The sequence below is a fragment of the Lytechinus variegatus genome, chromosome 9 (assembly GCF_018143015.1).
Source record: "Lytechinus variegatus isolate NC3 chromosome 9, Lvar_3.0, whole genome shotgun sequence".
NCBI lineage: Eukaryota > Metazoa > Echinodermata > Echinoidea > Temnopleuroida > Toxopneustidae > Lytechinus > Lytechinus variegatus.
The window spans coordinates 27,330,356-27,357,906 of record NC_054748.1 but is presented as its reverse complement, the minus strand read 5'-3'; the positions used below and the strand labels follow the sequence as shown (position 1 = coordinate 27,357,906).

The following is a 27,551-nucleotide window of genomic DNA, read 5'->3' as shown; positions in this document are numbered from 1 at the left end:
GAAATTACCATAACGGTAACTTTACCATCCAATGGAAACTTGCTTGGAGTCCTTGATTTTGATTGGTTGCTGATCAGCATTACCATAGTAACGCTGGTAACTTTCATGCAACGGGGCCCAGGTGTTTTTTCATAATTGGGGGCCGTTTCACAAAGCTGTTCGTAAGTTATAACAACTTTAAGAACGACTGTTAATTGTTTTTTTAACGCGGTTAACCATCGCCAATGAATACATCATTTACCACAATAAAGGATCACCAGATATTCTTAAAGTTGCTCTCAACTTACAACAACTTTATGAACACCCACCAGGACATGTTATAGGTTCCATGTCATTGTGGACGAAGACCATAAAAATGAGCAAAAGTAGATATTTGGGGTAAATTTCCAATGTGCAAAGGGGAGAGTTATACTCCTGTGACATCAGAAATCTTTGTATTATTGAAAATGGGTGGAACTCAATAGCAAATGTTAGTGATGTCAACATTCAACTGCTACATTACTTTCTTATTGTTTGTTGAATATTTGTCAAACTTTCATGGTCTTTCTTTGATTTTCTGTTTTCACATCAACTAACTAGATCTAATGGTTTCATTCTCCTTTAAAATATTGTAACATGCACAACAAAATGAAGAGCAAACCAATTGGTACTCGGACCACTCACATAAAGAGGTTATCATGTACGGCGGCATACAATTTTTATTCGCTTTCAACTTTTGTCATATTTAATTCTAATTAGTTCCTTAGCCACACAGGTCTGTTGCATACAATGTTGAAGAATACTATTTTTCAATCCAAAAGTGATATCCACGTAATCCTTGATTTCCACTGGCTGTTGAACATTAGAACACTTGTAGATGGATAAGTTACCACAAAACCTTTTTGCAATGGGGCCAAAACCATTTGCAACTAATAAAGATGTAATACTTAACAAAAAAAACTCATTCCTCCTTGATTTTATGAAAAGCAATTGATATAATCTAAATCTAGGATAAAAAGATGTTACATTACATTAATTCTTATTCTCATTTTTCTCCTTTCATGCTGGTCTGATAAAATGTTTTGACAGTGATTATTCAACTAACAGAAGGTGGCGGGATACAACAATAGATGCCCCCCCCCAAAAAAAAGATAATCCTCTCACATGTAACTGATGGCACCCCCACCCCTACATGATCTATTACTGCTCTTAAAGAATGAAAAGATTGTCACTGCTGCCTTCAGAATATTCATATGCATTGAAACAAAACATTACCATTAAAAATATATTTCATCTTGACATAGATATTCAATAAATACAGAAATATTTACTCTGTCATGAAAATTAAATTTTCTATTCAATGGAGATTCAGATGATCTGTCACTTGCATCTTTAGGACCAAACAATGTTCAGGTATCAGAAATATTGTCTGTGTCAAATGAAATGTACAAATATAATATCTGCTATTGCAAAAAGTAAGGCCTATTATTGATTAAAAGAAAAATTTGCTATGTTGCCTTCCTAAGCCCAAAATCTGAAAGTAGGATCATTCTAAAAAAATACCTTCGCTGCTGCACTCATGAAACAAAATCATGCATTCAACACAAAGTGCTATTTAAGCCATTAGATACAGATTTGAGCAACTTCTTCACCAAAATCTGACATTTTTTCACAAAAACATTGCATTTATGTAATTTTGGTAGACTAATTTGCATTTTACAATACTTTTTTTAAGGCCGAACCCTCTCACATTACCAGAGTTTTGAGTTGATTTATGAGTTATGGACTTTACAATGCATAATAGCACAAATATTGGGATTAGGACGAGTGTTAAGATTTGAGGTTTTAAGTTTGGCTGGAAGATTCAGTGAAAATCTATCAGGGAATATATCCAAGTTGTGGACTATTAAATTCTTGATTTTATGATGTCAATAAAGTGAAAAATGTTTGTAACTTTACAAAACAATGAGGAAGCAAATAGTATACACATTAATGCTTTCTTATTAAAAATGTATAAAAAAAAATTAAATGTACATGAACCATCAAATATTTCAATTTCCTTAAAATTGAGAATAAAATGCTTCTTGATTAAATCATGATACATAATACTTGCGATTTCAGATTTTCAAGGAATCTCACCATCGTTCATACTGGAATTTTTAATAATAATATAAAGGATTATAGATGTGAAGACCAAAATTGTGAAAGATTTTATGAACCAAAATTCGGTCTTCATATATCTCAATCCTTTCTTGCCACTTGAACAATGAGAAGTATGTTTTTTTCATAAATGTGAAATTGCTTTTAAAAATAGTCAAACAAATAAAATGAAAATAGTCTATGTGTACTGTGTAACCCTAGTGGGTCTCTCTTTGCAACATCCTTCTTCAAGTGTCGCTACTTAAATCTGATTTTGATGAAAATCCAGTGATTGGCTTGCTTGCATTTTTCTCTTTGATTCACAGGTTCGACTTAGTCTGCTATGCAGACTCTGAATGGCTCATGAGGTGGGATCTAACCAGCCTGAAAGGGCGAGCGTAGCGAGCCATTTCTGTAGACCTAGTCTGCTATGCAGACTCGTTGAATCAGCTAAGGCACACACACTGCAGATGTGGGTCTACATTTGTAGACTAGGTTCGACTTGGTCTACAGGCACAGACATACGGTTTTTGCATAGTGCATAATATAGAGTCTGAAGAAGTGAGACTAGATTCTCTCATGTACTGTTGCTGCCTCTGTCAGACTCAGACAGAATTCGGAGTCTAGTCTTCAATTCTAGACATGGTATAATCTGTGATGGGTCAAATTCGAGTCTGTGCTTACAGACTATGGTTGACTAGGCCTATAAGATATCCCAATTGTTTCTTTATTTTTTTTTACCTGATCATCATCTTTCCTGAGCTTTTATCTTATCTAGCAACACCTCCATGTGGTATTTCATGAGGGGCTGTCCTCTCCTGGACTTCTTCTTCAGCTTCTGATGCTGTTCACTTTTCTTCTTATTGTAACGTTCCAGGGCGAGCGCCCTCTCTGTTTGCTGTTGTTTCAAATTCTTGTAAAAAGAGGGAAGAAAATTGAATCAGCGACAATGCATTACTTTAAGTCTTTTTCGACCATCTTCACAAAATTGTTGATAATGTAGCGTTACCTGTATTTTTGTGTCAATGCAGTTGAACATCTTAATATTGAACAAAAGATGCGATAAAAGTTGGTGCTGCCATATGCTGGCCAAAAATCTTGTTCTTATCTGGATTAATATAAAATGGTGTGCCATTCCCTAAGACACAATAATAATAGGCCGCGGTTAAAATCCGGGCATTGTTAATCACGAGGCCTTGCAACTGGCCGACAGACGGAAAAAATACAATAGCGACATGTACAGCAGCACGGCATTTTGGTATGCCTACAATGCATGCATATAACATAAATAGCGCATTCATACTTTTGTGATGAATGTCGTGATAATGGAGTTAACCCATTTCGTTATCTGGAAGTTCATGAATCTTTCTGAAATTTTCAGTGCTGTTCTCGACATTATTTCATTGTTTCTTATACTTTGTTTTCATCTCACTTACATAGGACTTCAAGGTTAGTCTAGCGTATGTGACATCACCCCGCCCCCTGCCTATAGATGGGCTTTAAAATTACCTGTACTCTAATCTCCTCCGCCCGTCTCTTTTCTGTAAACTCTGCCTGGGCTTTGCTGAACCGGTTTTTGGCATTCTTCTTGCCTCCGCGCTTCTTGAATCGTTTCTTTTTCACCACATTCTCTCCACTTCTCTCTTCACCTTCACTTCTATCAATAAGATTCTTTTGAGTCCTTTCACCGGGTCCCTCCTCGCTCCTCTTCCGAATAAAGTCATGTTCTGAAGTGGGGTTGGAGTCCCTTTCAACATTTTCCGATGTAGACTGAACATTCTTGGCAGATAAATTTATGTTTTCTGATGCAGATTGGATGTTTTTTGCAAATAAATTGATGTCGCTCATGTCAGTTTCATTTTCACTCTGCCTTCTCTCAGCTTGGAGTCTCTGTTTCCTTCTCAGTTTCTGGTAGTTGTTAAGAAACCTCCTCTTCCTCTTATCAGCATATCCTTGACCTGCGCAAATATTGAACATTAAAAAGAAAAATGGTTGTATAATTTGAACATTTTACACATGATTATTTTTTGCCGAAGTGTGATCAGTCATAGAATGTATCATTGCTGTTTTATTGATTTAAAAAAAGTTACACATAAAAATGTGGAAAAGGACATCTGTCTGGGCTAGACACGGAAAGTGAATAAAGTAGAAAAAACACTAGTATAAAGTCAGGAAAAAACCTATCCCCAAAACATAAAGACCTATGGTAACACGAGACCAAAGAATGGAAAATACAAGTGTAGCAGGATAGAGACACACAAAGGTGTCTAGTCACATGCCCCGCCCAGGTAGCGAGACAAAGTACTGGGTCAACATCCCCCCCCCTCCCATAGAAGTGGATAGGCACAATGGGAGACTGTCTCCCGTTATCATGATTATGTGGGCTCTTAACTTCAATTTGTAAAGAATATGGGTAGGCTTAGGCCTATCAATTTTAGAGAGAGTTCAGTTGCAGTTTCCAGTTTGGGAGACCAATTTGCTATTTTTTTTCAAAACTAGATCAAGTCTACCATATCCTTGAACGCAAATGAAAATGTGCTGATCAGATAAGTAAAAGCAGATTTCTCATGAAAAACTACCCCTTATCTGTTTTCACTGTCTACTTAGTAAATTCGTTTACTTTTGACTTTTTTAAGTTTAGTCTTGTAGATCTAGGTCCTAGGGCTAGGCTAGATCACTTGTTCATTGCTACCACCCTGCCTGTGGGGAATCTACAGGTAGGACTATGGTATGCCAATGTTGTCCAGAGCACACACTTTAAAAAGTCATTAAAATATCACTTTTGTGACCAAAATTACTAATTTCCGTACAGTTGCAATTTATTTTTCAATAGTAACTTGGGAATAATTTTTGTATTCACCAGAGCGCTCAAAAACTTGAATTTGGGCATATTTTTGTGTACGCCCTCTATTGGTGGAAATTAATATGGCAAGAAAATTTTCATTTTTTTATCTCTATTTTTAATTAAGAAAAAAATGATTTAAAGTATCAAATTTAAATAAGAGCCAAGTTGTATGAATAATAGGTGTAATGGAAACTGTCAGTGTAAAAACATCAATCATTTGCCCCAAACAAAAAGAGAAAATTAGCCAAACATTGCCACCCTTATTTTGCCACACATGGAGATATAACTGAGAACAAGGTTATATCATAACCTTGTTCATTGAATGAGTGGGCTAGATCTAGTTTTTTTTTTTTTGGGGGGGGGGGGATGGAAAAAATGTGCGAACTTATTGCAAATCAAATGACACCACCATAGATCAAAGTCATAAGAATAAGTTATTCTTATGTCATGTATGTTGGTGCCATTTGATTTGCAATTCGTCCTTTTCTTTTTGCAAAGCAAGTCTCCACTTACAGTCTTACTCCAGTATAGCCTGGGGCGTTTTGGGGAGTGAAAGTTATATACTGTACGTATGGAGTCACTCCCCACTAACGCCTGGGTTTCCTCCCTATACTTCCCCACATACGGGTACAAAACCAGAAACTTTTGCCCCCGAGAATTCTACTTTCCATCTAAAAGATCTAGCCCTAAAACATGTACATGGGTTCCAACTTCATTTCCAACATTTCAGCGATATTGATTTCATTTTTAAAGAAGAATTCATTAAAAAAACGAGAGATTTGTTTTGAAAAGATGGAAAGAGCTTACTTCCGTGTTTACGTTGCCCTCTTGATTTCTTTGTCTTCCGCTTGGCGACAGCACGCAAATCGCTGCAAATCGCTGGATTTGCGTGCTGTCGCCAAGCGGAAGACAAAGAAATCAAGATGGCGACGTAAACACGGAAGTAAGCTCTTTCCATCTTTTCAAAACAAATCTCTCGTTTTTTTTAATGAATTCTTCTTTAAAAATGAAATCAATATCGCTGAAATGTTGGAAATGAAGTTGGAACCCATGTACATGTTTTAGGGCTAGATCTTCTAGATGGAAAGTAGAATTCTCGGGGGCAAAAGTTTCTGGTTTTGTACCCGTATGTGGGGAAGTATAGGGAGGAAACCCAGGCGTTAGTGGGGAGTGACTCCATACGTACAGTATATAACTTTCACTCCCCAAAACGCCCCAGGCTACTCCAGTATGAGTATGGGAGATTGTATCCCATCCCACATTCTCGACTGTCCCATAAATAATAATGGCCCATATAGTCCATGCACCTCCACCATGTCCACTGCCACTGGCACTGCACTGCCCCCCCCCCCCTGTTCACAACACTGGCCCTGGGTATTCTGGGTCAAACTCGAACTTGCAAGTACACGATTGAGCACCACCGCGTACCGCCTTCCGCAGCCGGCAGAGCGGCGGAGTCGAACAACTCGTCGCGTCACGTCACCACTCCACTGGCACTGGAGCTGGAGAGTGGAGCGACGTGGAGCCCAACAACTGCTGGCCGTCAATGTCGAACCAAAGACAGCTCTATCATACCTTCTTTGACGTTTCCAATGATTCTTGACCGATATTTATTGTGTGATGATTTCACTTGGGGAGACTGCATTCGGCTTCTTATTTTATTTGCCCCAGACTGGCGCTTGCCAGAGGCAAAAATGCGTGAAGGTTTATCTCGTGGTTTATCCATGGGGAGCGCCATGTTGTTGAACGAAGAAGAAAAAGAAACGGTATGCCGATTCCGTGGTGCCAATTTGATAGAATTTTTGCTTGACAACAATTACAGAAAAAGTGACCTCATAAAAGTATTAAGTTGTTTCTTTAGGTTGCAGTTGATTTCGATGATTTTATTTTAATTATTATTATTTTTTTGGGGGGATAGGTGTCCACGATTTCTCCCCTCACCCAGTTCACCGCCATGCATTACGGAGGGGCCGCAAGGGGGCGGGAGGCCATTACGCTATTTTCTTTTCTAGTTGCATGACGTGCGTCGATATATGGGTTCACATAGGCGGCGGAAGCAGGGGGGGGGGTGGGGGACAGGTCCCCCCATAAATTTGAGGTGGGGCGGTCCCCCCTAAATCTGTTGTTGAGAACACTTTTTTTTTGCTTGTGACAAATTTTGGTTGATAACCAAAATTTCATGTGGACCCCCCCCCCCTATTTTTTTTGGGGGGGCCGGGGGCCTTCCGCCGCCAATGTGGTTTCATGATGGGGCCGGGGGGATTATACTGACAAAAACTTGTTTTTTGAGAAGGATTTTTAAGGCCTACAAAGTTAGGGATGGATCGAGGGGAGGGGGCAGTGGCGATTTTTTTTTTCACATTTCTCCCTGTTTCTTTCCCTTTTTAATTCTTTTCATTTCTTTTCCCGATTTTTTTTATTTCATATTTTTTCGGGGGGGGGGGGAGGCGGAGTCCATTGCCCCCCGGAAGCCCCACGTCTGTATGCTGCAGGACGGTTATAGAAATTAAGACTTTTAAAAGTTTTGATTATTAACTTAGCTTTATTTCTCAGTCAACGTACGAGACTATACATTTATAGAGCAATAATACTAGCGCTATATAATTAAGCAGGATTTTTTTTTACTAATGAAAAAAAAATAACCTAAAAAATTAGCCATTTGGAGGACTCTGGTCGGTTTTCAGGGTTATTTCCCTCTCATGCACTCTCTTAAGATTTAAATTCTCATTTAATCTGTATGTTGTCAACTTCTTTTGCATCATAATATTATAATGAAATAACATTCAATAGGGTATAGGGCACACCCAATGCGCAGAGGCCCTGGGAACGCCGGGTTTTTAAATTGGAGTTGCAGGGGATTTTTGGTAAAGAACACATTTGACATTTGTCAAACAAAAGAAAAAAATATCATGTCATTTTTGGAACAATAACCATATTTTTTCCCCTGTCAACCTGATTTGCATTGGTGCTGCCTATGGTAAATAAAATACTCAGCACCCTTGAAAAATCTTGGGAATGCTTTAGCCCGTTTCCCATGCCATGTATAATATATGTCCATCAAAACATAAAACGAACGCGTTATCATTTTTCATCCTGATTTTTTTTCTTTCTATCTGTTTCTAACAATATATCCCGGGGGGCCACTTCCATTCACGAGTGGATACCATGCGCGACCATGGGGTCTCGAAAAGCACCCTAAACACGTAATTTCCATATTCTGAAAATGCACCCCTTAACAAGTATTGGCGTGTGAAACCCTATACCCTTAACAAGAAATGGAAACAAAACGATACTCTTGGCAAATATTAAATGTTTTAAAACGGTTCCTTGGCGGTCGTCGGCTTTACCTTATTTGGTTTAGTATATACGACCCCACCTTCTACACCTCGCGCAAATAGGACTCTAAACACGTAGTGTTGGGGCAAAAAGGACATCCTTTATAAAACATTTTAAATTTGTTTTATCATCCCCGCAAATTCGACCCTAAACACGTAATTTTCCTAGCGAAATAGATAGCCTTTTTTCATTATTTTTGTGTTTTTGACACCCTTATCACGTTACGTACGTAACGTGCCCTATCGTGAAAAGGACATCCTTTTTACGTGTTTTTTTGGTCGCGCATGGTATCCACTCGTCAATGTAACTGGCCCCCCTCCCCCCCCCCCCCCCGGGCAATATATGAAATGATTTGTTTCATCCAGTAACAGAGGCCCGTGGTATTTTGTTAAAACCGCTGAAAATAATGGGCCATCCTCCATGTTTATTTTGACGTATTATTTGTTAAATTTGAACATGTATATACTTTTATATGGAAATAAAATACAAACAAACAAAGAATAACAATAAACATAAGAAAATTCCGAGGGAGAGAGAGCTGAGAGAGATTTGATGATCATGCGTATAAACCACAAGCAATATTACATACAGTCATGTAGAATAATAATCATCACGTCGTACATGTCGTATGGTTCATCAAAGGCCTAAATATGATTTTCCACCGTAACAAATTATGGGGGGGGGGGCGGGGTTAAAGCATTCATAACACACGGCCACCCCACCTGAAATATAGGGGGGGGGGGGGTATGATCCTCCTTTGATCAACGCCCAAGCTTATATTACATGGATATAATACTAAATTAGGTACGTCTCAATGACGCACTTGGAAACTTTAGGAGGGAGATGATAGAGCATTGGATAAAGGAAAATCATGGCTCCCATGTATAGGGGGGAGGGGGGGGGGGGTCAAAGTGGCATTTTCACATCGATTGCAACATAGGGCTAATATAATCGCACAAAGACTTTATATGCATTCTTTCTTATCTCTTACTCTTATTCCTCTACTCCTTTGATTTTTCCCCCTCGACTTTTTGTTTTCAATAGATGATGGTCCTGGGAAGCGGAGGTGCTTGCGGTGCTGAAACTAATTACCCCCAAGATTTACCTGAGGGGTACTCCGTATGTGTGTTATCATTCACCATATCTAGGCAGCACTGTGACCCCCTGGAAATCTGGGTCCCGCCAAAACACAAAGCTTAGCCTGAGCAATTAATTGTACGATTGATTGCATTATAGTCAATGAATCGTGATCAGTTTGTGTTACGGGCCCCTGCAGGTATATGCTTAATAGCAGAAATGTAACCAAAATCACCTTCATTTTGTATTGAAAACCTTTTTTTTATCGAATTCCTCATAACTAAAGTTACCCGTACTCCAGTGATTTTTGTATTTATTTATTTATTTTTATTTTTATTTATTTATTTTTTTTTTGGGGGGGGTTGTCAAATGTAACTTGGCAGCACCCTCTGTTAAAAAACATCTTTCCCAGAGCCCTGCTTATGGGGTGTGTGCTCGATCCTAACATAGGCGAAACACTAGAGGTTGGTAGAAGGTGTTTTATTATTAAAAAGAATCATAGAGATATACAATATAATAAATCTCTAATGGGCTTAATCTTACTTCCAAAATTGGCAACGTAAGTTTTCATTCATTGAATTTAGTCTGCTAGGTTTAGGTATCGGCTGTCAACCGGCTTACGTGCCTAACTTTTCCCAATGAATTCGGTGTTTGGGATTCAATGTAATATAATTTTTGAATTTTAATTTACTACAAAGAAAGCTTTGACCATGAAGGAAGTGTTGATGGTGGCGGAGAAGCCACAATTAGCACAGTCTCTTGCTAAAATTCTGTCCCATGGAAGCCTGAGGTCTCGACGCGGAATGAATGGAGCGTGCAGTGTCCACGAATACACGGGGACGTTCCGGGGACAACAAGCCAAGTTTAAGGTATGTCAGTAGAGGCGCACGGCCAATATGGTAGACTCTCTCCAATAAGGGAGACAATCTCCCATATTGGAGACTTGCTTTGCAAAAGAACAAAAGAAACAACACCAACGAAAGCATGAGTTTTTCCACCCAAACTTTTGTCCCACTGACGTCAGAATTTGTTTTGTGTGTGGATGACAACAAAAATCCTTATAAAAACAAAAGTAGGCCTAGCCCTAGATGGTGAATTTTTAAAGTAGACAGTGAAAGGGGTAATATTTCATGAGGAATCTGCTTATCACATTTTTATCTGCCGCCAAGGTAGGCCTAATCCTTTTTAAGCAAATGTAAACAAAGAAATTTGGTCTCCCAAACTGGAGACTGTCTCTGAAATTGGATACCCAAATTCTTTGTAATAGTCTCTGGTATTGGAGATAATCTCTAATGGGAGACAGTCTCCAATATTGGCTGTGCGCCTCTACTGCAGAGCTGAGCGCCGCGCCTGGCCCAGCGCCTAAATTTTTATGAGTGGCTCAGTCTGTCCCAGGAAGCGACGCCCCACCTCCTATTTTTTTCATCCCTTCTTTCCATTAAATTAAGCAGATAAAATCATGAAAATACACTAAATTAGATGTACAGTTTTCTTTTTCCAAGGGGTTACTTCATACTTGGAATGTCTTCTGTGCAGGAAAGAAAAAAACACAAAAAAATTTTGCCAAGGTTTTTTTCAAATAATATATGTAGATCATATGGCATGCCTTCTAAATGAGCCCTTTTTTTTGCCCAGCTGTGAGAGCTCGTGCACTAATTCAGTACAATACTCCAAAATGATTCCATGAACGCAGAAAATTTGCCAGGATTTCCTTGCCCTGCCTGAGATTGTGAGGTCTAAAGGTAAAATACGTAGTGTTCACAAGCATGCATACAGTATATTTGTGCTACATGTACGTAACATGATGTTGTATTCTTGATGTTGCTAATGGAATGGACTTGTTAACCAGGATTTGTGTATTATATCCTAGATGACATCAGTTTGTGGTCATGTCTTTGGCCTGGACTTCCATCCTCGTTTTAACAACTGGGACAAAGTTGATCCGGTAAGTAAGCTACTAGCACAGGTTGATGGCGAAGGGCGATTTGTTGATGATATTTCTCAAATGGATCTAGATTGGAGGGGGGGTGGAGTTGTACAAGAAAATAATAAGGAAGAGGAGTTTGGAATGAGGATTCGTTGAAAGAAATGTGAAGAAGCTTGAATTAAAGAAGGAAAAAAAAAGTAAGGAAGAGGATAAGAAGACAAGGGGATAATAAAGAATAATCAGAATGAAAAGAAAAAGAAGAAGGAGAATAGGAGGGAGGAGGAGGAGGGATATGATGAGGGGAAAAGACTTGAGAAAAGAAAGGAATGAAGAAGAGGAGAGGAAGAAGGAGGATGTGGAGTAGAGAGAACAAGTCATAACTTTGTTCAAGGATTTTGTAAAAATTTTCTGATTCCACCACATTGATGTTGCAAATGTGGGTCTTGTACTTAAACAAAATTCTAGAAGACTATTATAGATATTTTTAAAACGTTGTATCATGTTTTTTTTTCTTTTCTTTTACAGTCCGAGTTGTTTGCAGCCCCCACAGAGAAAAAGGAGGCAAATGCTAATCTTCACATGCCAAAGTTTCTCGCTATAGAGGTGAAGAGAATTGTATTATGTTATCTTAAACACATTAAAATGGGCGATTACAAGTCAGTTGTTGATGTTGGAAGCAGAATTTGGATTGCTTCCCTAGCTCCAAAGTCCAAAATCTATTCTGAGTTTGTAAAACTTGATCCAGATCACATTATTGACATCTCAACAATAAGTGACTTTTTAGGACCATCTTTTGGTGTTATACTGGTAGGCCTGGGACTTTCGGGGTTTTTTCTCTTCCGGTACCCGTGGTAATTTTCGGGCGGGTACCCGAAATCATGTCGCTCGAAATATGACTGGTGGAAAAACCCCATTGGTGACGTCATCAAGCCAATGCGATGTAGGCCAATTTATGATTGAAAATATAGTACTTAAGCATGCGCATTGCAAGCCTCCCATGCGCCACGCAGTATTCCATCGAAACAAGTCTGCAATTCTCTCGTACCGAAATCGACCTACAATTCCACATTTCTATATTTTATATGAATTATAAAAGGTATTCTCAGAGGATCTGTTTTCTCACCGATACCGCACAGGTAAGCAAATATTTATTACTTCTTGCTTTTCCGTCAAAATCGTACAAAGTAGCGTCGATATTACATCGTGTTCGTGAGTTTGTAGAATCTATCGCTACGTGAACAAAGTCAATTGATTTCCGGGTTTCAGAGCGTCAAATGCGCCAGCCAATCACGATCGTGTTACCATTTTCGTTTTATGATGAAGTGAAAATGGTATCAAGAACGTGATTGGCTGGCGCCTCGTATGCTCTGAAACCCGGAAATCAATTGACTTTGTTCACGTAGGGATAGATTCTACAAACTCACAAACACGATGCAACATCGACGCTACTTCGTAAGATTTTGACGGAAAAGCAAGAAGTACCGGTAATAAAATTTGCTTACCTGCGTGGTATCGGTAAGAAAACAGATCCTCTGAGAAGGCTTTCATAATTCATATGAAAAAAGGAAAGTGAAATTCTAGGTCGATTTTGGTACGAGGTGACAGAATATTGCAGACTTGTTTTGACGGAATACTGCGTGGGGCTGGGCTTGCAATGCGCATGCTTACTATATTTTCATTCATAAATTGACTTGCGTCGCAGTGGCTGGATGACGTCACTGCGCTGCAAAAGAAACATGGCGACAATTGAACGATCTCAGTCACATCATCATCACTTGCAAAACTAGTTTATTTATGGATATTTCGAGGGTAATTGGTGAGATTCAAAATGAGACTTGTGTACTTTTGAGACGAGTTAACAATCATGTCTTACACTACGCAATACAAATCAAATTGTACGTTATACTGGTGAGCAATTTTCGGGTATCGGGTATTGATTTTTCTACCCGGGTACCCGAGGCTTCCGGGCGGGACCCGGGTACCCGGGTTTTAGTCCCAGCCCTATATACTGGTGTAAAAAATGACCTAACACCAAAAGGTCAACACTGAACTTAACTCGCCCATTATTTTGTTTTGTACATCTTTTTTCATAAAAGTTTTTAAGTTGATGCAATATACAGTTTATAACAGTTCCACTAGCATCAAGAGTACAAGATTTATATGGTTAATTCTCAGCAGACTCTGCCTAATGCAAATCTCCTGGAACCACAAAGATTGAATATACTCAGAAATGTTGTTTTTAAAGATGGAAAGTACATGTCATATGTTTTGAATAATCTTGTCTAATAATTTGACTGTTTTTGGAGGTTGAAGTATGCAGACTTAATAATTAACTCGATGCTGGTCTTTGCAGGAACTTGATTAGTATTGAAACCAAGTCGCACTGAGACATCCATTGTACACTGCACATTATGCATAAAATCCTGTTGTGTGGCACTTCCAATATAGCCATGCCTCTTGAACTTATCCCGCTAAAAGGTGGTTTTGTTACGCTTTTTCAAATTTCATTCGGAATAACATATGATATCTCGGCTGAAAGGAGTGATATTGTGATGAAATGGATGTCATTTTAAAGCTGAATATATACTTTACCATATCTGTACAAATGAGCATGCTATCACATGAATTAGCAAATATACTATGAAAAACTAAATTGATTATCATATTATGCAACAAAGGTAAAATACAATAAGAATGCATCATATATGAAGGTGTACTTGTTGCAAAGGTGTACTGTAGGAACAATGTAAGGTAAATACATGTTCCCAACAGTCATGGAAAATCATGGAACAATATGTGGTAAATGAAAGTCAGGGAATTGGGGAAAATTTGTGAAGTCATGGAATTTCGTTTACCTCTTGGCTATGGCAGCTTTCCAGTTTGTTGTGTCTCGCAACTCTCGTACTCTGCGATCATACTCTGCTATCATAATTGGTGTTCATGATTTCCATTTTCCCCAGTTTTGTGACATCCCAAATTCTGCAAAACTCCTGAGACATCACAGGAAGTCATGGAAAGCAGCAATTTTGTAATGGAATTCTGTTTTCAAATTTCTGTGGGAACCCGGGGGGCCACTTCGATTGAAGAGTGGATACCATGCGCAACCATGGGGTCTCAGAAAGCACCCTAAACACATGTTTTCCATATTCTGGAAATGCACCCCTTAACAAGTATTGGCGTGTGAAACCCTATCCTTAACAAGTATTAGAAACAAAACGATACTCTTGACAATTCCCTGAAATTAATCCCTAAACAAGTACAGCGATATGTCACGGGTCCGTCGGTCGTCGGTTCTACTTTTACACATCATTTGGTTTAGAACGGCCCCACCTTCCACACATCGCGCAAATCGGACTCTAAACACGTAGTGTTGGGGCAAAACGGATATCCTTATAAAACATTTTAATATTGTTTAATATCATCCCCGCAAATTCGACCCTGAACACATATCTTTCCTAACGAAATATATACCTCTTTTTCATTATTTTTGTGTTTTTGACACCTTTATCACGTTACGTACGTAACGTGCCCTATCTTGAAAAAGACATCCTTTTTACGTGTTTTTTGGTCACGCATGGTATCCACTCGTCAATGTAAGTGGCCTCCCCCCTGGGGTGGGGACCCTGTCAACAAGTTGTTACAACTTTAATTATTTCGTTCTCTTTATCCATTACCAATCGCTGTCTGCAGGCCAAGGGATGTGACTATCTTGTACTGTGGCTCGACTGTGACAAAGAAGGTGAAAACATCTGTTTTGAGGTTATCAACAGTGTTGAGGGAGTTATGAGGAGGCCAGTGGGAAGGGAACAGGTAACAGAAGAATTCTTCTTTTGTTTTCATCTTGTTCTGTTTGACATGTTCATTCTTATGATATTATTGTCATGGTTATGATTATTGCTCCGATGATTATTGTTGTTTATTTGATGTTATCCTAATATATCATGGTTATTGTGATTATTACTCTATAGTTGTTATCAATATCATTGTTTTCATTATTTCTATTATTTCTAATGCTTATTATCATTATCATCTCTATTATTGACACCATCATTACTACTGTCATCATCATCATGACAATCATGATTATTATAACCATTACCACCACCATCATCATCATTATCATCATCAACATCATCATCATCATCATCATCACCACTATCATTGCTATCAATGAAAAGATTTGTGGAATAAAACTCAAATAATGTATGTGTATCTCATTAATAGTGCCTTTTCATTTTAAGGAGTAGGTGAAAAGAGATAATCACGTTCATTATCTATTCATTGTATGTATATATGTGTAGGTTGTCTTCCGTGCTAAATTCAGTGCTATCACAGACACAGATATCAGACGGGCCATGAACACCTTGGTCGAACCCAACAAGAATGAAGCAATGTCGGTTGACGCCCGACAAGAACTGGATCTTAGAATCGGATGTGCCTTCACCAGGTTTCAGACAAAGTACTTTCAGGTATACATGTATAGCATTAATCACCATTTTATCATCATGACAATCATGATTATTATAGTGGAGCGTTGTGGCCCAGTGGATTAGTCTACAGACTTTAAAACAGAGGGTCGTGGGTTCGAATCCCAGCCATGGCGTTATTTTTTTCAGCAAGAAACTGATCCACAGTGTGCTGCACTCAACCCAGGTGAGGTAAATGGGTACCGGTAGGAAGTAATTCCTTAAAAAGCTGTGTGCGCTATGAACGCCTAGCTTAGCTGGGTAATATACATGTAGGAGCGCCTTGAGCACCTAACAAGGTGGATATGTGCGCAATATAAATACCCTATATTATCATTATTATTTATTAACTAAATTCAACTGCAGTATAATGTCATATTGACTGCCCGTGAAGGAGTACTTTGTTGCTTGCTAGTGTTAAAAATAAATGATAACAATAAACAACATTTATAAAGCGCTTAATACACATTGTTTCTAAGCGCTGGATACATAGACAAAAATAAGTACATGTCAGCGAAATACAAAATGAAATATAACATCAACTTAATACTACCGAAAATTAAAGGAAAATGATTTGCTTCTTAAAAAAAGTAGGTTTTCAGTTTAGTTTTAAAAATGGAGAGTGTTAGGGAGTCACGAACGAAAACCGAGAGAGCATTTTGGTCACTAAATAATACCAATCTGCTTATCTCAAATGCAATCAAGATGTTTCATATTTTGTTGGAATGCTCTGCAAGTATTTCAAATTCGTTCAGAGTACCGGTTGTTCAATGGTGCCCAACCTCTTCAAGTTAGGCCCAGCCCTCACAGTTGTGCGTTACTTGTAGATCATCATCTATTATTAATTATGCTAATTTTATTTTCATATGTTTCTGTTTTTTTGTTTCTTTTTCATTTTACGTTTCTTCACTTCTACAGGGTAAATATGGTGATCTGGACAGTACACTAATATCCTACGGACCATGCCAGACACCTACCCTAGGCTTCTGTGTGAACAGACATGATAAGATCCAATCCTTCAAACCAGAACCATTCTGGGTTATTCAAATACAGGTAAGAAAACTGATCTAATACTATTATTAATTTTTTTGTATCTTTACATATATGTATGCAATCAACAAAATTTAATTCATCATCTGGTTTCATGAGGGAGGCGCAACTAAAGTTCATCAGGGCCCCGTCTTACAAAGAGTTACGATTAATCCAATCAATCGTAACTCTATGGAAATCCATCAGGGTCATAATTTTTCTACGGGGAATTCACAAAATGTCTTTTGTAAACAAAGGAGAACACACCAAATTGTCTAGAAATCAAGTAATTATTGGAAATACATTCATATCTAGATTTCTTTTTTTTTAACAAACATGCATTTCATGTGTTGACTTTGCTGGCTTTCCATAGTTGCGATTGAACAGATCAATTGCAACTCTTTGTAAGACGGGGCCCAGAAGTCACTTCTCACTACAGAAACAGTGACCAGCAATCTTAATCTACATTTGATAGATAAGTGGAAGGTCTCCATAAATTTCAGCTTTTGTTTTCTGATCTCTCCAAGTGATATTTTGTACCCTTATTAAAAGTCATGTATATGTGCCATTTAATTTTTATTAATATGTATATTTTCTGGTTACTGAATTGAATCAAAACTTCAAAAATTGGCTAGAATTTGGATCTTAATTCTTTTCATGTCTAGGTATCTCACGATAGTGGAAGGAAATTCAACCTAGACTGGGATCGTGTGAGGGTCTTTGACAGAGAGGTAGCGCAGATGTTCCTCAATATCATCAAAACACAGAAGGATGCAAGGTGAGATAGAGTGTTGATTTCATAAAGTATTTATGTATGAGCAGCAACCACAAGACCAACAATAAGTCACCAGGGAAGTTTTTCTGTCGGATACACTCTGTGATTTCGAAGGTTCGTAATTCCGAAACAATTAAATTGCCTATATCTCGATGTTCGTTAATCTGAAAACGTGAAAGGGTACATTAAAACGAAATAAGGGTCCATGTTCCGAAGGTGCGTTAATACGAAAACAAGGTTCATTGTTCAGATGGTTTGTTAATCGGATAACGAAATAAGGTTCCTTGTTCCGAAGGTTCGTAAGTACGAAAACGAAATAAGGTTCGTTAATCATTTAGTTTTTGGACTAACGAACCTTCGGAATTACCAAACCTTCGGAAATACGAACCTTCGGAATAACGAACCTTCAGAATAACGAAGCTTCGGAATTACGAATTTATGCGTTTCTATCAATAGCTAAAACAGTTATTTGTTCTTAAAAAGCAAATATTAACTAATAAGCTAATCTAGCAAAGCAATTCTTCTGATTTGTACTGTTAGAATTTCAAGTTGTATAGTAATATAGGAAACAAGATACAAGAGTTCATTTGACACAAGATTTTGTGACTGCTTAAGTTTCACTGAGATTGCAGTGTGCACATCTGAAATGTGAGTGAACTTCGAACTTCAGACATTGTCTTTTTCTTTATTCCTTAAAGCCCTCACTGAATTTTTCCCTACATTCATTCAAGTACTCATGTGGGTTATTGTTGGTCAACTTCAACAAGTTATTTATCGTTTCAGTGTGCTACATAACTTTACAGAAGCGCTTGCCTGGTCGGGCAAGTAAATTTTTTAAATGGTTTGAATATACTTGCCCAAAAATCTATTTCACTTGCCCGAAAAACTCCTTGAAAAAAAAGTTTTATTCTTCAGAAGAAAGTTTTGGGGTTTTATAAACCATAAACTGTTTCTCGCTTTTGAACTTGTTATTGCATTTCTTTTTCTTGCCTGCCATGATCAAAAATAGGGTAATATCATATCATTTATTGACCGTAACTTTGGTCATTCTACTGTGAGAATTTTGCTTTCTACTGTATGAATTTTGCTTGCCCAATTCCTACAAGTAGTTTTGGTCTTCAAAAGCACTTGCCTGACTCTTGCCCTGGGAAATCGGAAAAGTGCTTATGTAGCTTTGAAAACTTAGATGTGCTTTTCCAGACTCAATGAAATCTCAAAATTCATGTTGGGCAACTTATTGTTCTGTTTGGGGTGGATGGCCACATATATTGCTGTTATTTTTTATTATTGATTTCATTCAGTCATGTACTTGAAGCAATTTTTTGTGAGCTGAAAACAGAAGTAGTTTCGTTGCAAATTTATTCAAATATTTCCAATGAAGAGTTTACTTCAATCAAGGTTTTTTTTTTCTTTACTTTCTATTGCTTAATGTTTAAAAACATATATATATTTGCAATTGCAATTACATTATAATGGATGATTGCAATATAACAACTCCCAACAACATTTTTCAATCACTTCTTATCTATTCACCAACTAGAGTAACCTCAGTGTCGCAGAAAGAGAAATCTAAACAGCGCCCCCAGGCTCTTAATACTGTAGAGTTGATGCGTGTGGCGAGTGCATCGCTCGGTATGAGCCCCCATCATGCAATGCAGATTGCCGAGAGACTGTATACGCAAGGATATATCAGCTACCCTCGAACTGAAACCACAAGTTATCCTGAGAACTTTGACCTAAAGTAAGATTATGGTATAGAAATATTGACTGCTCATGAGGGCAATATTGAAAATTTTTGCCTCACAATGACCATGAGACTATCCTACTATATTCCCAGATTTATTGAAGGTTGAGAGAAATTAGAAGGCCAATAGGTTCAACATTATTGATGTGTAAAAGTTTATGCTTTTGGCTAGATAAATGTTTAAATGGTATCAAGTTTATTTCCAATTATCTGTGACTTGTCCTTATGCATAAATTGATCCACTGACCCATAAAACACGGGTGAAGACACCAAAAGTTTATGAAAATTCCACGTATTGACAAAGTTCTGGCCAAATTGTGATTTTGTGGGATAATGGCGTCCATCCTGAATTTCAGGCTGGCACACTTTTTTTGTCGCATCCGGGAAAGAAATTGTCATTTCATGTTGAGATTGGGAAAACAGAACACGTAAAAACTGTTCTCTAAGTAAATATGAAACAGTTATTTTGACCACTGTTTGTAGTCCACTCCTAATACAGGGCTCCCACAGTCATGGAAAATTCTGGAAAAAATTTGTAGTCATGGAAAAGTCAGGGAATTTCGAAAATTTGTGAAAAGTCATGGAATTGCATTTACCTCTTGGCTATGGCAGCTTTCGAGTTTGTTGTGTCTCACAACTCTCATACTTTGTGATCATACTCTGCTATTATAATTGGTGTTCATGATTTCCATTTTTCCCAGTTTTGTGACATCCCAAATTCTACATAGCCCCTGTGACGTCATGGGAAGTCATGGAAAAGTCATGGAATTCTGTTTTCAAATTTCTGTGGGAACCCTGTAATATTATCATTCATTACAATGTATCAATGTATCTAAATGGGTACCCGGTAGGATGCGAAAGATGTATGTTTGATTTTGCCAGCGCCATAATGAGGCTGCGATGAATGCAAGGAATGCTCCCCAGGGAGTGGAAATCGTGCACTTTTCGTGCGGGATTGAAATGAATCCAATGACCGGGGTATTAATATGCTGTAACACGCTTTGAGCCAATCTGGGAAAGGCGCTCTATAAAAATTGGCTATTATAATTACTTTTATCTCTCTGATTTCTAGGGGAACCTTACGACAGCAGTTGTCCGCACCTTGGAGTTCTGAGGTCAGGGTTCTCCTGGATGGCGAGTTCACCAAACCCCGGAAAGGAACAGACGTCGGTGATCATCCCCCTATAACACCAATGAGATCTGCTAATGAAGGCGAGCTCGGGGGAGAGGCATGGAGGCTGTATGAATATATTGCAAGGCACTTTATTGCTACAGTGAGTATTTTTCATCAGAGTTTAATATCTGTTTTCCCACTTTATGGGGTTTAGCTGTTCATTTCCTTGATGTCTCTTCCATATTGTCCTGTCATTTTGATCAATGTGGGTGATGTTTGACAATTTTGTCTTTGATAATTTCAACCCCATTTCTTGTGAGGTCTCCCACATGGATTTCTCGCAGCAACAGAAAATTTTAATATTCTCTTGAGCCAGTGTGTCTCTTCTATAGAAGAAGTATTGTATGAATGAATTTTTGTTGAATCTGAAGTACCTCAGGGCTCTGTTATAGGACCATCTCTTATTACATTTAAGTTTATTCATTATTTTGGTTGCCATCACCACCGTCATTCTATCATCATCATCACCATCATCATCATCGTCATCATCATCATCTGTCATCATCATCAACTTCATCACAATATTCATCCTTCCTCAACACTATCACCATCATTCCTCCTCATCATCATCACCACCACCAAAAACGCTGCTTCCTTTTTCATCACTCTCATCACCACCCTCCATCATGTGTACAGCTATTTCAGCTACCAATTTTTAATTTCCATGTAGGTAAGTCCAGACTGTCGATACCTCCTCACTACCATCCGTTTGATGATCGGTGAAGAAAGCTTCAGCTGTACGGGGAAGACATTGATCAGCGATGGTTTCACTGCAGTCATGCCGTGGCAAGCCATCCAAGATGAGGAGAACCTCCCCAACGTCACCAAGGGTGATATCTGCTCCATTGAAGAGGTAACTCATTTCATCGACTGCTAAAATCAATTTTAACTGCGATAGAATCCATTGTATGCAAGTTTGTGTGCCCTGTGCTTGCTTTTTTAGCAGGTTTTCCCAATTCCTGCTGTTTTATTCTGTGCAGAAAAGGCGGAGCTTAGAAGAAAAAGGACCCTGAGTTCCATTGCCAACCTTGCTGAATAGGCCTTTGACTTTTCATATGATGCCTTGCACCCTTGACATGTAAAATGTTTCCACGATCCGTGCCTATCTTTCACATTCCCATATGAAAGATGCCAAAAAGGAAACTTAGTGCTAAAGATTTTTTTTCCTATATTAACGGTTGTTGAGATAAGTTTTTGAAGAGTGCAATGGTTTTCCAATTCTCCTTTTAATTCCTTTTTTTAATGAAATTTAGCAAAGATATTCCTTGTAATGGGGATGTTCGGCCCTGATATGGTAAAAGGGTCTTGAAAAACACTGTTCGGGGAAAAACAGAGAACAATTTGTTTAAAGTTCAAACTTGTGAGCTTTTTTTATTTGAGGGATAAATTGTGTGATACTTTGTATAGCAATAAAGTGTATCAAAAACTGATAATTTAATTTTTAAAACCCTTATTTCATCTATTTATTTCAAAATTAATACCACATTTACGTAGTTAGACGGTTTTACCGTACGGGGCTATTGACATGCAAAAGGGAGTTAATACGGCAAAACGGTCTATCTTCGAGATAGACCGTTTTACCATATTAATCAAATGGATGATTTGGTAAAAGGGTCTATCTCTAATTATGGTCTTAGCGAGTTAATATGGCAAAAAGGTCTATCTCAAAGATAGACCGTTTTACCGTATTTATCAAATGCTAGATGACTCGGTAAAAATAAAATGTGGAAATGCATGGTATTTTACCACATGAACCTCCACAAGCTGGATAATCCAGCAAAACAGTTAGTTCTTCTAATCTGTCGCCGTCCTTGGTTTATGAAAGTTCATAACATTTCTTGGGGTACTGGGAAAAAAAGGATTTGCTATATTGCTTTTATATTGATATTGGACACCAGCTGGTCAGTTCTATACGGCAGGCTAAGGCCTAGTCCCTACTGCAGCGGCGGCTGGCGCGCGAAGTGTACGTCAGCCGTCGATACAGTAGATCTAAATGATCTAGCAGCTGCCTTGGTCTCGGAATTAGGATGAATTAATTAGTGTCATTGTATTCTGCCTTCTTTCTTCCTTACCTGTGAGTTTTTTTCTAACGACAACCCCAGCAATATCCTCCCTCTAGATGGAGGGAGGCAGCTCAGCCTCCCAACTTTCTTACGATCCATTTTTATCCTCCAGGCCGGCTCGGATGGCCTGAATATGCGCTGCGCGTGCGCGCTATGCGGCGACGTACTGTCTAAGAAAAAAGTTAAGAGTTGCCGTCATCGGGCAGTTAATATGGTAAAACGATCTATCTTTGACATAGCAAAGAGTGGGGGTTCATTTTTTTCGGAAAAACGGTCTAACTTGAAGTTAACCGTTTTCCCGTTGAAATCAGGAAGGATTAACAGTACAATTTGCATGGTAAAGCAGTCTAAGTCAGAGATAGACCAGTTTTCCATGGAAGCCTTCGGTTACAAGTCGGCTATGTGCGAGATAGACGGTTTTACCATAAAAATTGGACCAAAATTTAAGAAATTAACCTAGATAGCCGATGCTATCTCGAAAGCTACGCATTTTTGCGACAAACCGATCCCACCAGTGAAAAGAGCGCCTTAAAATTACCCGGATTTGAAATTTTGTCAAAAACTCAAAATTTCAAGATAAACCCTTTTGCCATATCAGGGCCGTGTTACACCAAGGGGCAGTTCAGTAAAGCTGTTGGTAACTTATGCATGACTTTACGAACAATTAGTGACTCTTTCTTGTAGAAAATGATATGCCCCAAATGTTTATTACCGTTGCTTTAATTCGGAAGGATTACCAGTCGTCTGTAACAGCTTTATGAAAGACAGGATGTTTTAGCCAGCATATGCTGTCTTGCGTATGGCAAGCCTTTACCCCATTTAATTCTTTTTATTGATATTATTTGAATTCAATTCTTGATTAAAGATTGAATTGTTAATGACTTGCCATATGACATCGGCTTAAATATCAAGGTGAAACAGCCCCTTTACATAACTTGAGACACTGAACGATTTTCTTTCCCAAAGTCTGACTGATGCGAACCAGTTCCTCAAATTTGGGGGTGAAAGAATTTTCACATAATTCACACATTCAGAAAGTTTCAAGTAATGACCAATGTTTGTTTTTTCATCTATCCAGGCTAAACTCGGTGAGCGCCAGACCAGCCCTCCCGACTATCTGACAGAAAGTGAACTGATCTCCCTCATGGAGAAGCACGGGATAGGCACCGATGCCAGTATACCCGTTCACATCGAGAACATCTGTCAGAGGAACTATGTGAAGGTTGAAAGTGGGCGTCGCCTCGTACCCACGCGGCTTGGAATAGTTCTGGTTCATGGTTATCAAAAGGTAATTTTCTCTGGCCCGTATTCCGAAATCGGGTTTAACTTAAACTCAGTTTGGTTTAAAGTTGTGGTTTAAGTATGGATAGCCAATTGTTACATAAATCACTAACAGTAGAGATATCATATTTCACCTCATTTGGCTCTCAAATCATTCATAATTGTCTAGGAAGTATAAAAAGATGATTGTCTTCACCATCAATGAGTCAGGAAAGAGCACAGTAAACCTAAGAAACATGCAACTTAATAAAAATTTTGACACTTTTAGCTTCCCATAATTTTAGCACAGAGTTATGCTATGGTCTATTAAAGTTAAACCTGACTTCGGATTACGGACCTAAGTGTTTTGTATTCTGAAGTCAGGTTTAACTTAGACCATGGTCTAACTCTGTGCTAAAATTATGGGGAGCCAAAAATAAAAAAAAGTCTGCTTATATTGTATATATCTTATGCTTATTTTTTTTTGTTTCCCTTTGCTTTCATAATGAAGAAAATATTTCATTTATCATTCTGAGACAGTTATACATGATTTAAGTGTCTTAAGAGTTGATAAATTGAACATGTACTAATACAGATTTGTGCCCAAGTTGGCTCTCCATAGTTAAACTACAACTTTAAACCAGGGTTTAATTCAAACCTGAGTTCAGAATATGGGCCTACATGTAGGTGTCTTGTATTCCCTACATACCAGAGAGACAAAAGTGACATGTTCAGAAAATTGATAATAATGATAATAATAAACATTGTTTTTATATCATCACATCTCTATGTGCTTATATCATGTGTATGATAAATGAATATGCTGACATAACAATTGGTAGAATGGGGTAGTCTTCAATTCAAGTTAATCATGGTTTATTTTGTATAAAAACTATACATGTTACACAGCCAAAAGGCTGAAATGTTTACAATAAAATGTTCACAAGTCATATATGGGTAAAACAATTACAATTTAAGCAGGTTTTATGTAAGGATTTGTGATGTACATACATGTAGATAGTAAATAATTTTAAAGAGTAAGTGTAATAAATATTCATAAAATAGAATAAAATAGAATATGAAAAATACGAAACTGATGAATATTACACAATTAAAACTTCTAATAGTAATTAGATTGAAATGGAAACTAAAACGATGACAAAATTTGAATTAATGACAAGGCTATAAAAGTATTCAGAATTTAGTAAATCTATGAAATGTGGTATTGCATTTTTTCCTTAAACGATCTGTTTTGCATTTTATCGGAGTCTTGTGTTTGGCATGGGGGAGTAGCATGTATATATTACTTTCAAGAGCTGGGATTCAGACATCATGTAATAGGTTATCTAATCAAGTGTCCTAAAACGGATATAGTATGGAGGATTATGAAAAGTTAAGATGAAATTTGTGATTTTACATGAAAATTTGTTCTTATGATTTTGACCCTATTTCGCTGCTGTCAATTGATAGATTGATCCAGACTTGTCTTTGCCTACCATGCGATCTGCTGTGGAGGAGCAGCTGAACTTGATCGCTCATGGCCGAGCTGACTACGACTCTGTGCTGATTCATACCATAGATATCTTTACAAGGAAGTTCCTGTATTTTGTAGATCACATCCAAGCCATGGATGATCTGTTTGAGGTGTCCTTTTCTCCTCTGGCTGCTACTGGGAAGCCAATGTCAAGGTAATGATTGGTATCAGCAGGTGGATGATGATGATGATGGTGGTGGTGGTGGTGATGATGATGGAAGTGATGGTGGTGGTGATGATGATGATAGTGGTGGTGATGATGATGAGGGCAATGATAGTGATGATGGTGGTGATGATGACGATAGTGATGATGAAGATGGAGTTGATGATGATGATAATTATGATGAGGATAACGATGGAGATGATGTTGATTTTGGTGGTGATGGTGATGATAATTAGGATGATGATGATGGTGCTGTGGTGGTGGTGGTGATGATGATGATTATGATGATGACGATGTTGATGGTGACAATGATGAAGAAAAGAAAAGTATTGTGGTGATGATAATTGTAATAATGATGACACTGAAAGTGTTGATTATAATGTGATCATGATGATGATGGTAGTGGTGATTATTATAATGATGATAACCATGATGACAATCAATTTGATGGGGATGACAATGATGTAGGGGGTGATGATGGTTTTAGTGTTTACAGTTCGAAGATAATTTTGATGATTATGGAACCTATGACTAAAATGATGCCAGTCAGAAGTCCTAAGTTTTACACCTGATTTTGTCAACAGATGTGGGAAGTGCCATCGTTTCATGAAGTACATCTCGGCCAAGCCGATGCGTCTTCACTGCCCTACCTGTGAAGAGACATACAGTCTTCCTCAGAATGGCTCCATCAAGCTCTACAAAGAGATCAGATGTCCTCTTGATGACTTTGAGCTGGTCCTGTGGTCATCAGGACCAAAGGGAAAGGTAAGGAGATTGTTGGTGATTATTATTTTTTTTTACTTTATTGCTAAAGCCTGGTTTCACAGGGCTCAAGGACGTGAATGTAGAAATAAAGTAAAAAATTTGTACTTTTGTTCGCAAAAAAAGTGGACAAAATGTCTGCTTCATGCTCGGAAGCTTCGCCAGTAGTTAGAATCACTTTTTTATCGCCAGTAAATTTAAATATCATTAAAACTTCTTTTGAAAGAAAATGGACTCCATATGGCCCCCATGATAATTTGACAAAGCTTCTAGACATGTAATTTAAAGGTAAATGCTAGTTTTGGTAGCGATATCAAAATGAGTTCATACATAATCCATTGAAATGACCACCAAAGTGTCTGTTTGTATAAATAAAACATATGTGCCAAAGCATTCTGGAAGAAATTGTGTAATTGCTGAGAAATCAGCAAATAAGCACAGGATTTTGGTCAAGCGTTGGGCACGACATTCAAAGCAATAATTATACACTGTCCCATGTGCGCTTATCTGTGTTGGTGATATTCAGTCTGAACATTTTTGAGCGTAGATTTCAAGATTTTACAAAGTTCAGTTTATGTAACTGTACCAGATCTAAATCCTCAATGATATACTGACAATTAAGCCTTGTTTTACAGACTTTCTCATGAAATCAGTGTTTACGGCAACTACTGGCATTTCTCTTTAAGTGCACATTTTGCACACTTTTTTCGCATAAAATTTGAATGATGGACTTTGCCGTTTGTCGGTAAGCCCTCTGAAAGCCAGGCTCTTGGAAGCATGAATGCTTGTAAGTAGCAAGCTACAAAAGGACTGAAGGCTTAAGGTCCTGTATGAGGGACCTAAAGGGTAAATGGTTTACCAAAGGGAACTGGTGCTCAAAGTGGGAATCAAATCCAGGTCACCGGAATCCAAAACCACCTCTCTACCGACTGAGCTATCACCTTAATGTGGAAGTTTATCCTCATGAAAATTTGTTTTTGATAAATGCAAGAATGCTAGAGAGAAATATTTGTGAAGTTTTGATTAAAATCCATCAAAACATTTCTTCATGAGGTGGGCTCTCAAATGCAATACATGGTCATTTGGAGCATTGTGGCCCAGCGGATTAGTCTCTGGACTTTGAAACTGAGGGTTGTGGTTTTGAATCCCAGCCCTAGCGTAATTTCTTTCTGCAAGAAATCGATCCAAAATATGCTGCACTCGACTCGGGTGAGGTAACTGGGTATCGGCAGGAAGTAATTCCTCAAAAAGCTTTGAGCACCAGAATCGGTTGTGAAG

General features: G+C 38.1%; 2 protein-coding genes across 2 annotated transcripts in view; one reads left to right on the top strand and one right to left on the bottom strand.

The window, feature by feature from the left end:
* Positions 1-2,540: 2,540 nt before the first annotated feature.
* Positions 2,541-6,752, bottom strand: LOC121421713 (thyroid transcription factor 1-associated protein 26-like). The gene is made up of 3 exons (XM_041616497.1): positions 6,539-6,752; positions 3,628-4,076; positions 2,541-3,031 (listed from the first exon to the last, which is right to left on the bottom strand). The coding sequence occupies exons 1-3, from the start codon at positions 6,699-6,701 to the stop codon at positions 2,867-2,869; spliced, it is 777 nt and encodes a 258-aa protein (XP_041472431.1). The 5' UTR covers positions 6,702-6,752; the 3' UTR covers positions 2,541-2,866.
* Positions 6,753-9,955: 3,203 nt separating this feature from the next.
* The window catches only part of LOC121421605 (DNA topoisomerase 3-beta-1-like), a 27,724-nt gene continuing 10,128 nt past the window's right edge, over positions 9,956-27,551 (top strand). The window contains exons 1-13 of the mRNA XM_041616363.1: positions 9,956-10,245; positions 11,247-11,321; positions 11,829-11,906; positions 14,994-15,113; positions 15,605-15,772; positions 16,688-16,822; positions 17,464-17,576; positions 19,114-19,314; positions 20,390-20,591; positions 21,162-21,344; positions 23,633-23,842; positions 25,285-25,502; positions 26,096-26,276. Of these exons, the coding sequence (XP_041472297.1) occupies positions 10,087-10,245; positions 11,247-11,321; positions 11,829-11,906; positions 14,994-15,113; positions 15,605-15,772; positions 16,688-16,822; positions 17,464-17,576; positions 19,114-19,314; positions 20,390-20,591; positions 21,162-21,344; positions 23,633-23,842; positions 25,285-25,502; positions 26,096-26,276 (2,043 nt within the window). The 5' untranslated portion in view covers positions 9,956-10,086. The remainder of the gene's footprint in view (positions 10,246-11,246; positions 11,322-11,828; positions 11,907-14,993; positions 15,114-15,604; positions 15,773-16,687; positions 16,823-17,463; positions 17,577-19,113; positions 19,315-20,389; positions 20,592-21,161; positions 21,345-23,632; positions 23,843-25,284; positions 25,503-26,095; positions 26,277-27,551) is intronic.

Excerpts from the sequence above, each read along its gene's own strand:
- LOC121421713 (XM_041616497.1), bottom strand. The coding sequence starts at position 6,701 with ATGGCGCTCCCCATGGATAAACCACGAGATAAACCTTCACGCATTTTT. Across the intron at positions 4,077-6,538 it reads CATTGGAAACGTCAAAGAAG|GTCAAGGATATGCTGATAAG; the intron begins GTATGATAGAGC and ends ATATTTGCGCAG. Across the intron at positions 3,032-3,627 it reads CGGAGGAGATTAGAGTACAG|AATTTGAAACAACAGCAAAC; the intron begins GTAATTTTAAAG and ends TCTTTTTACAAG.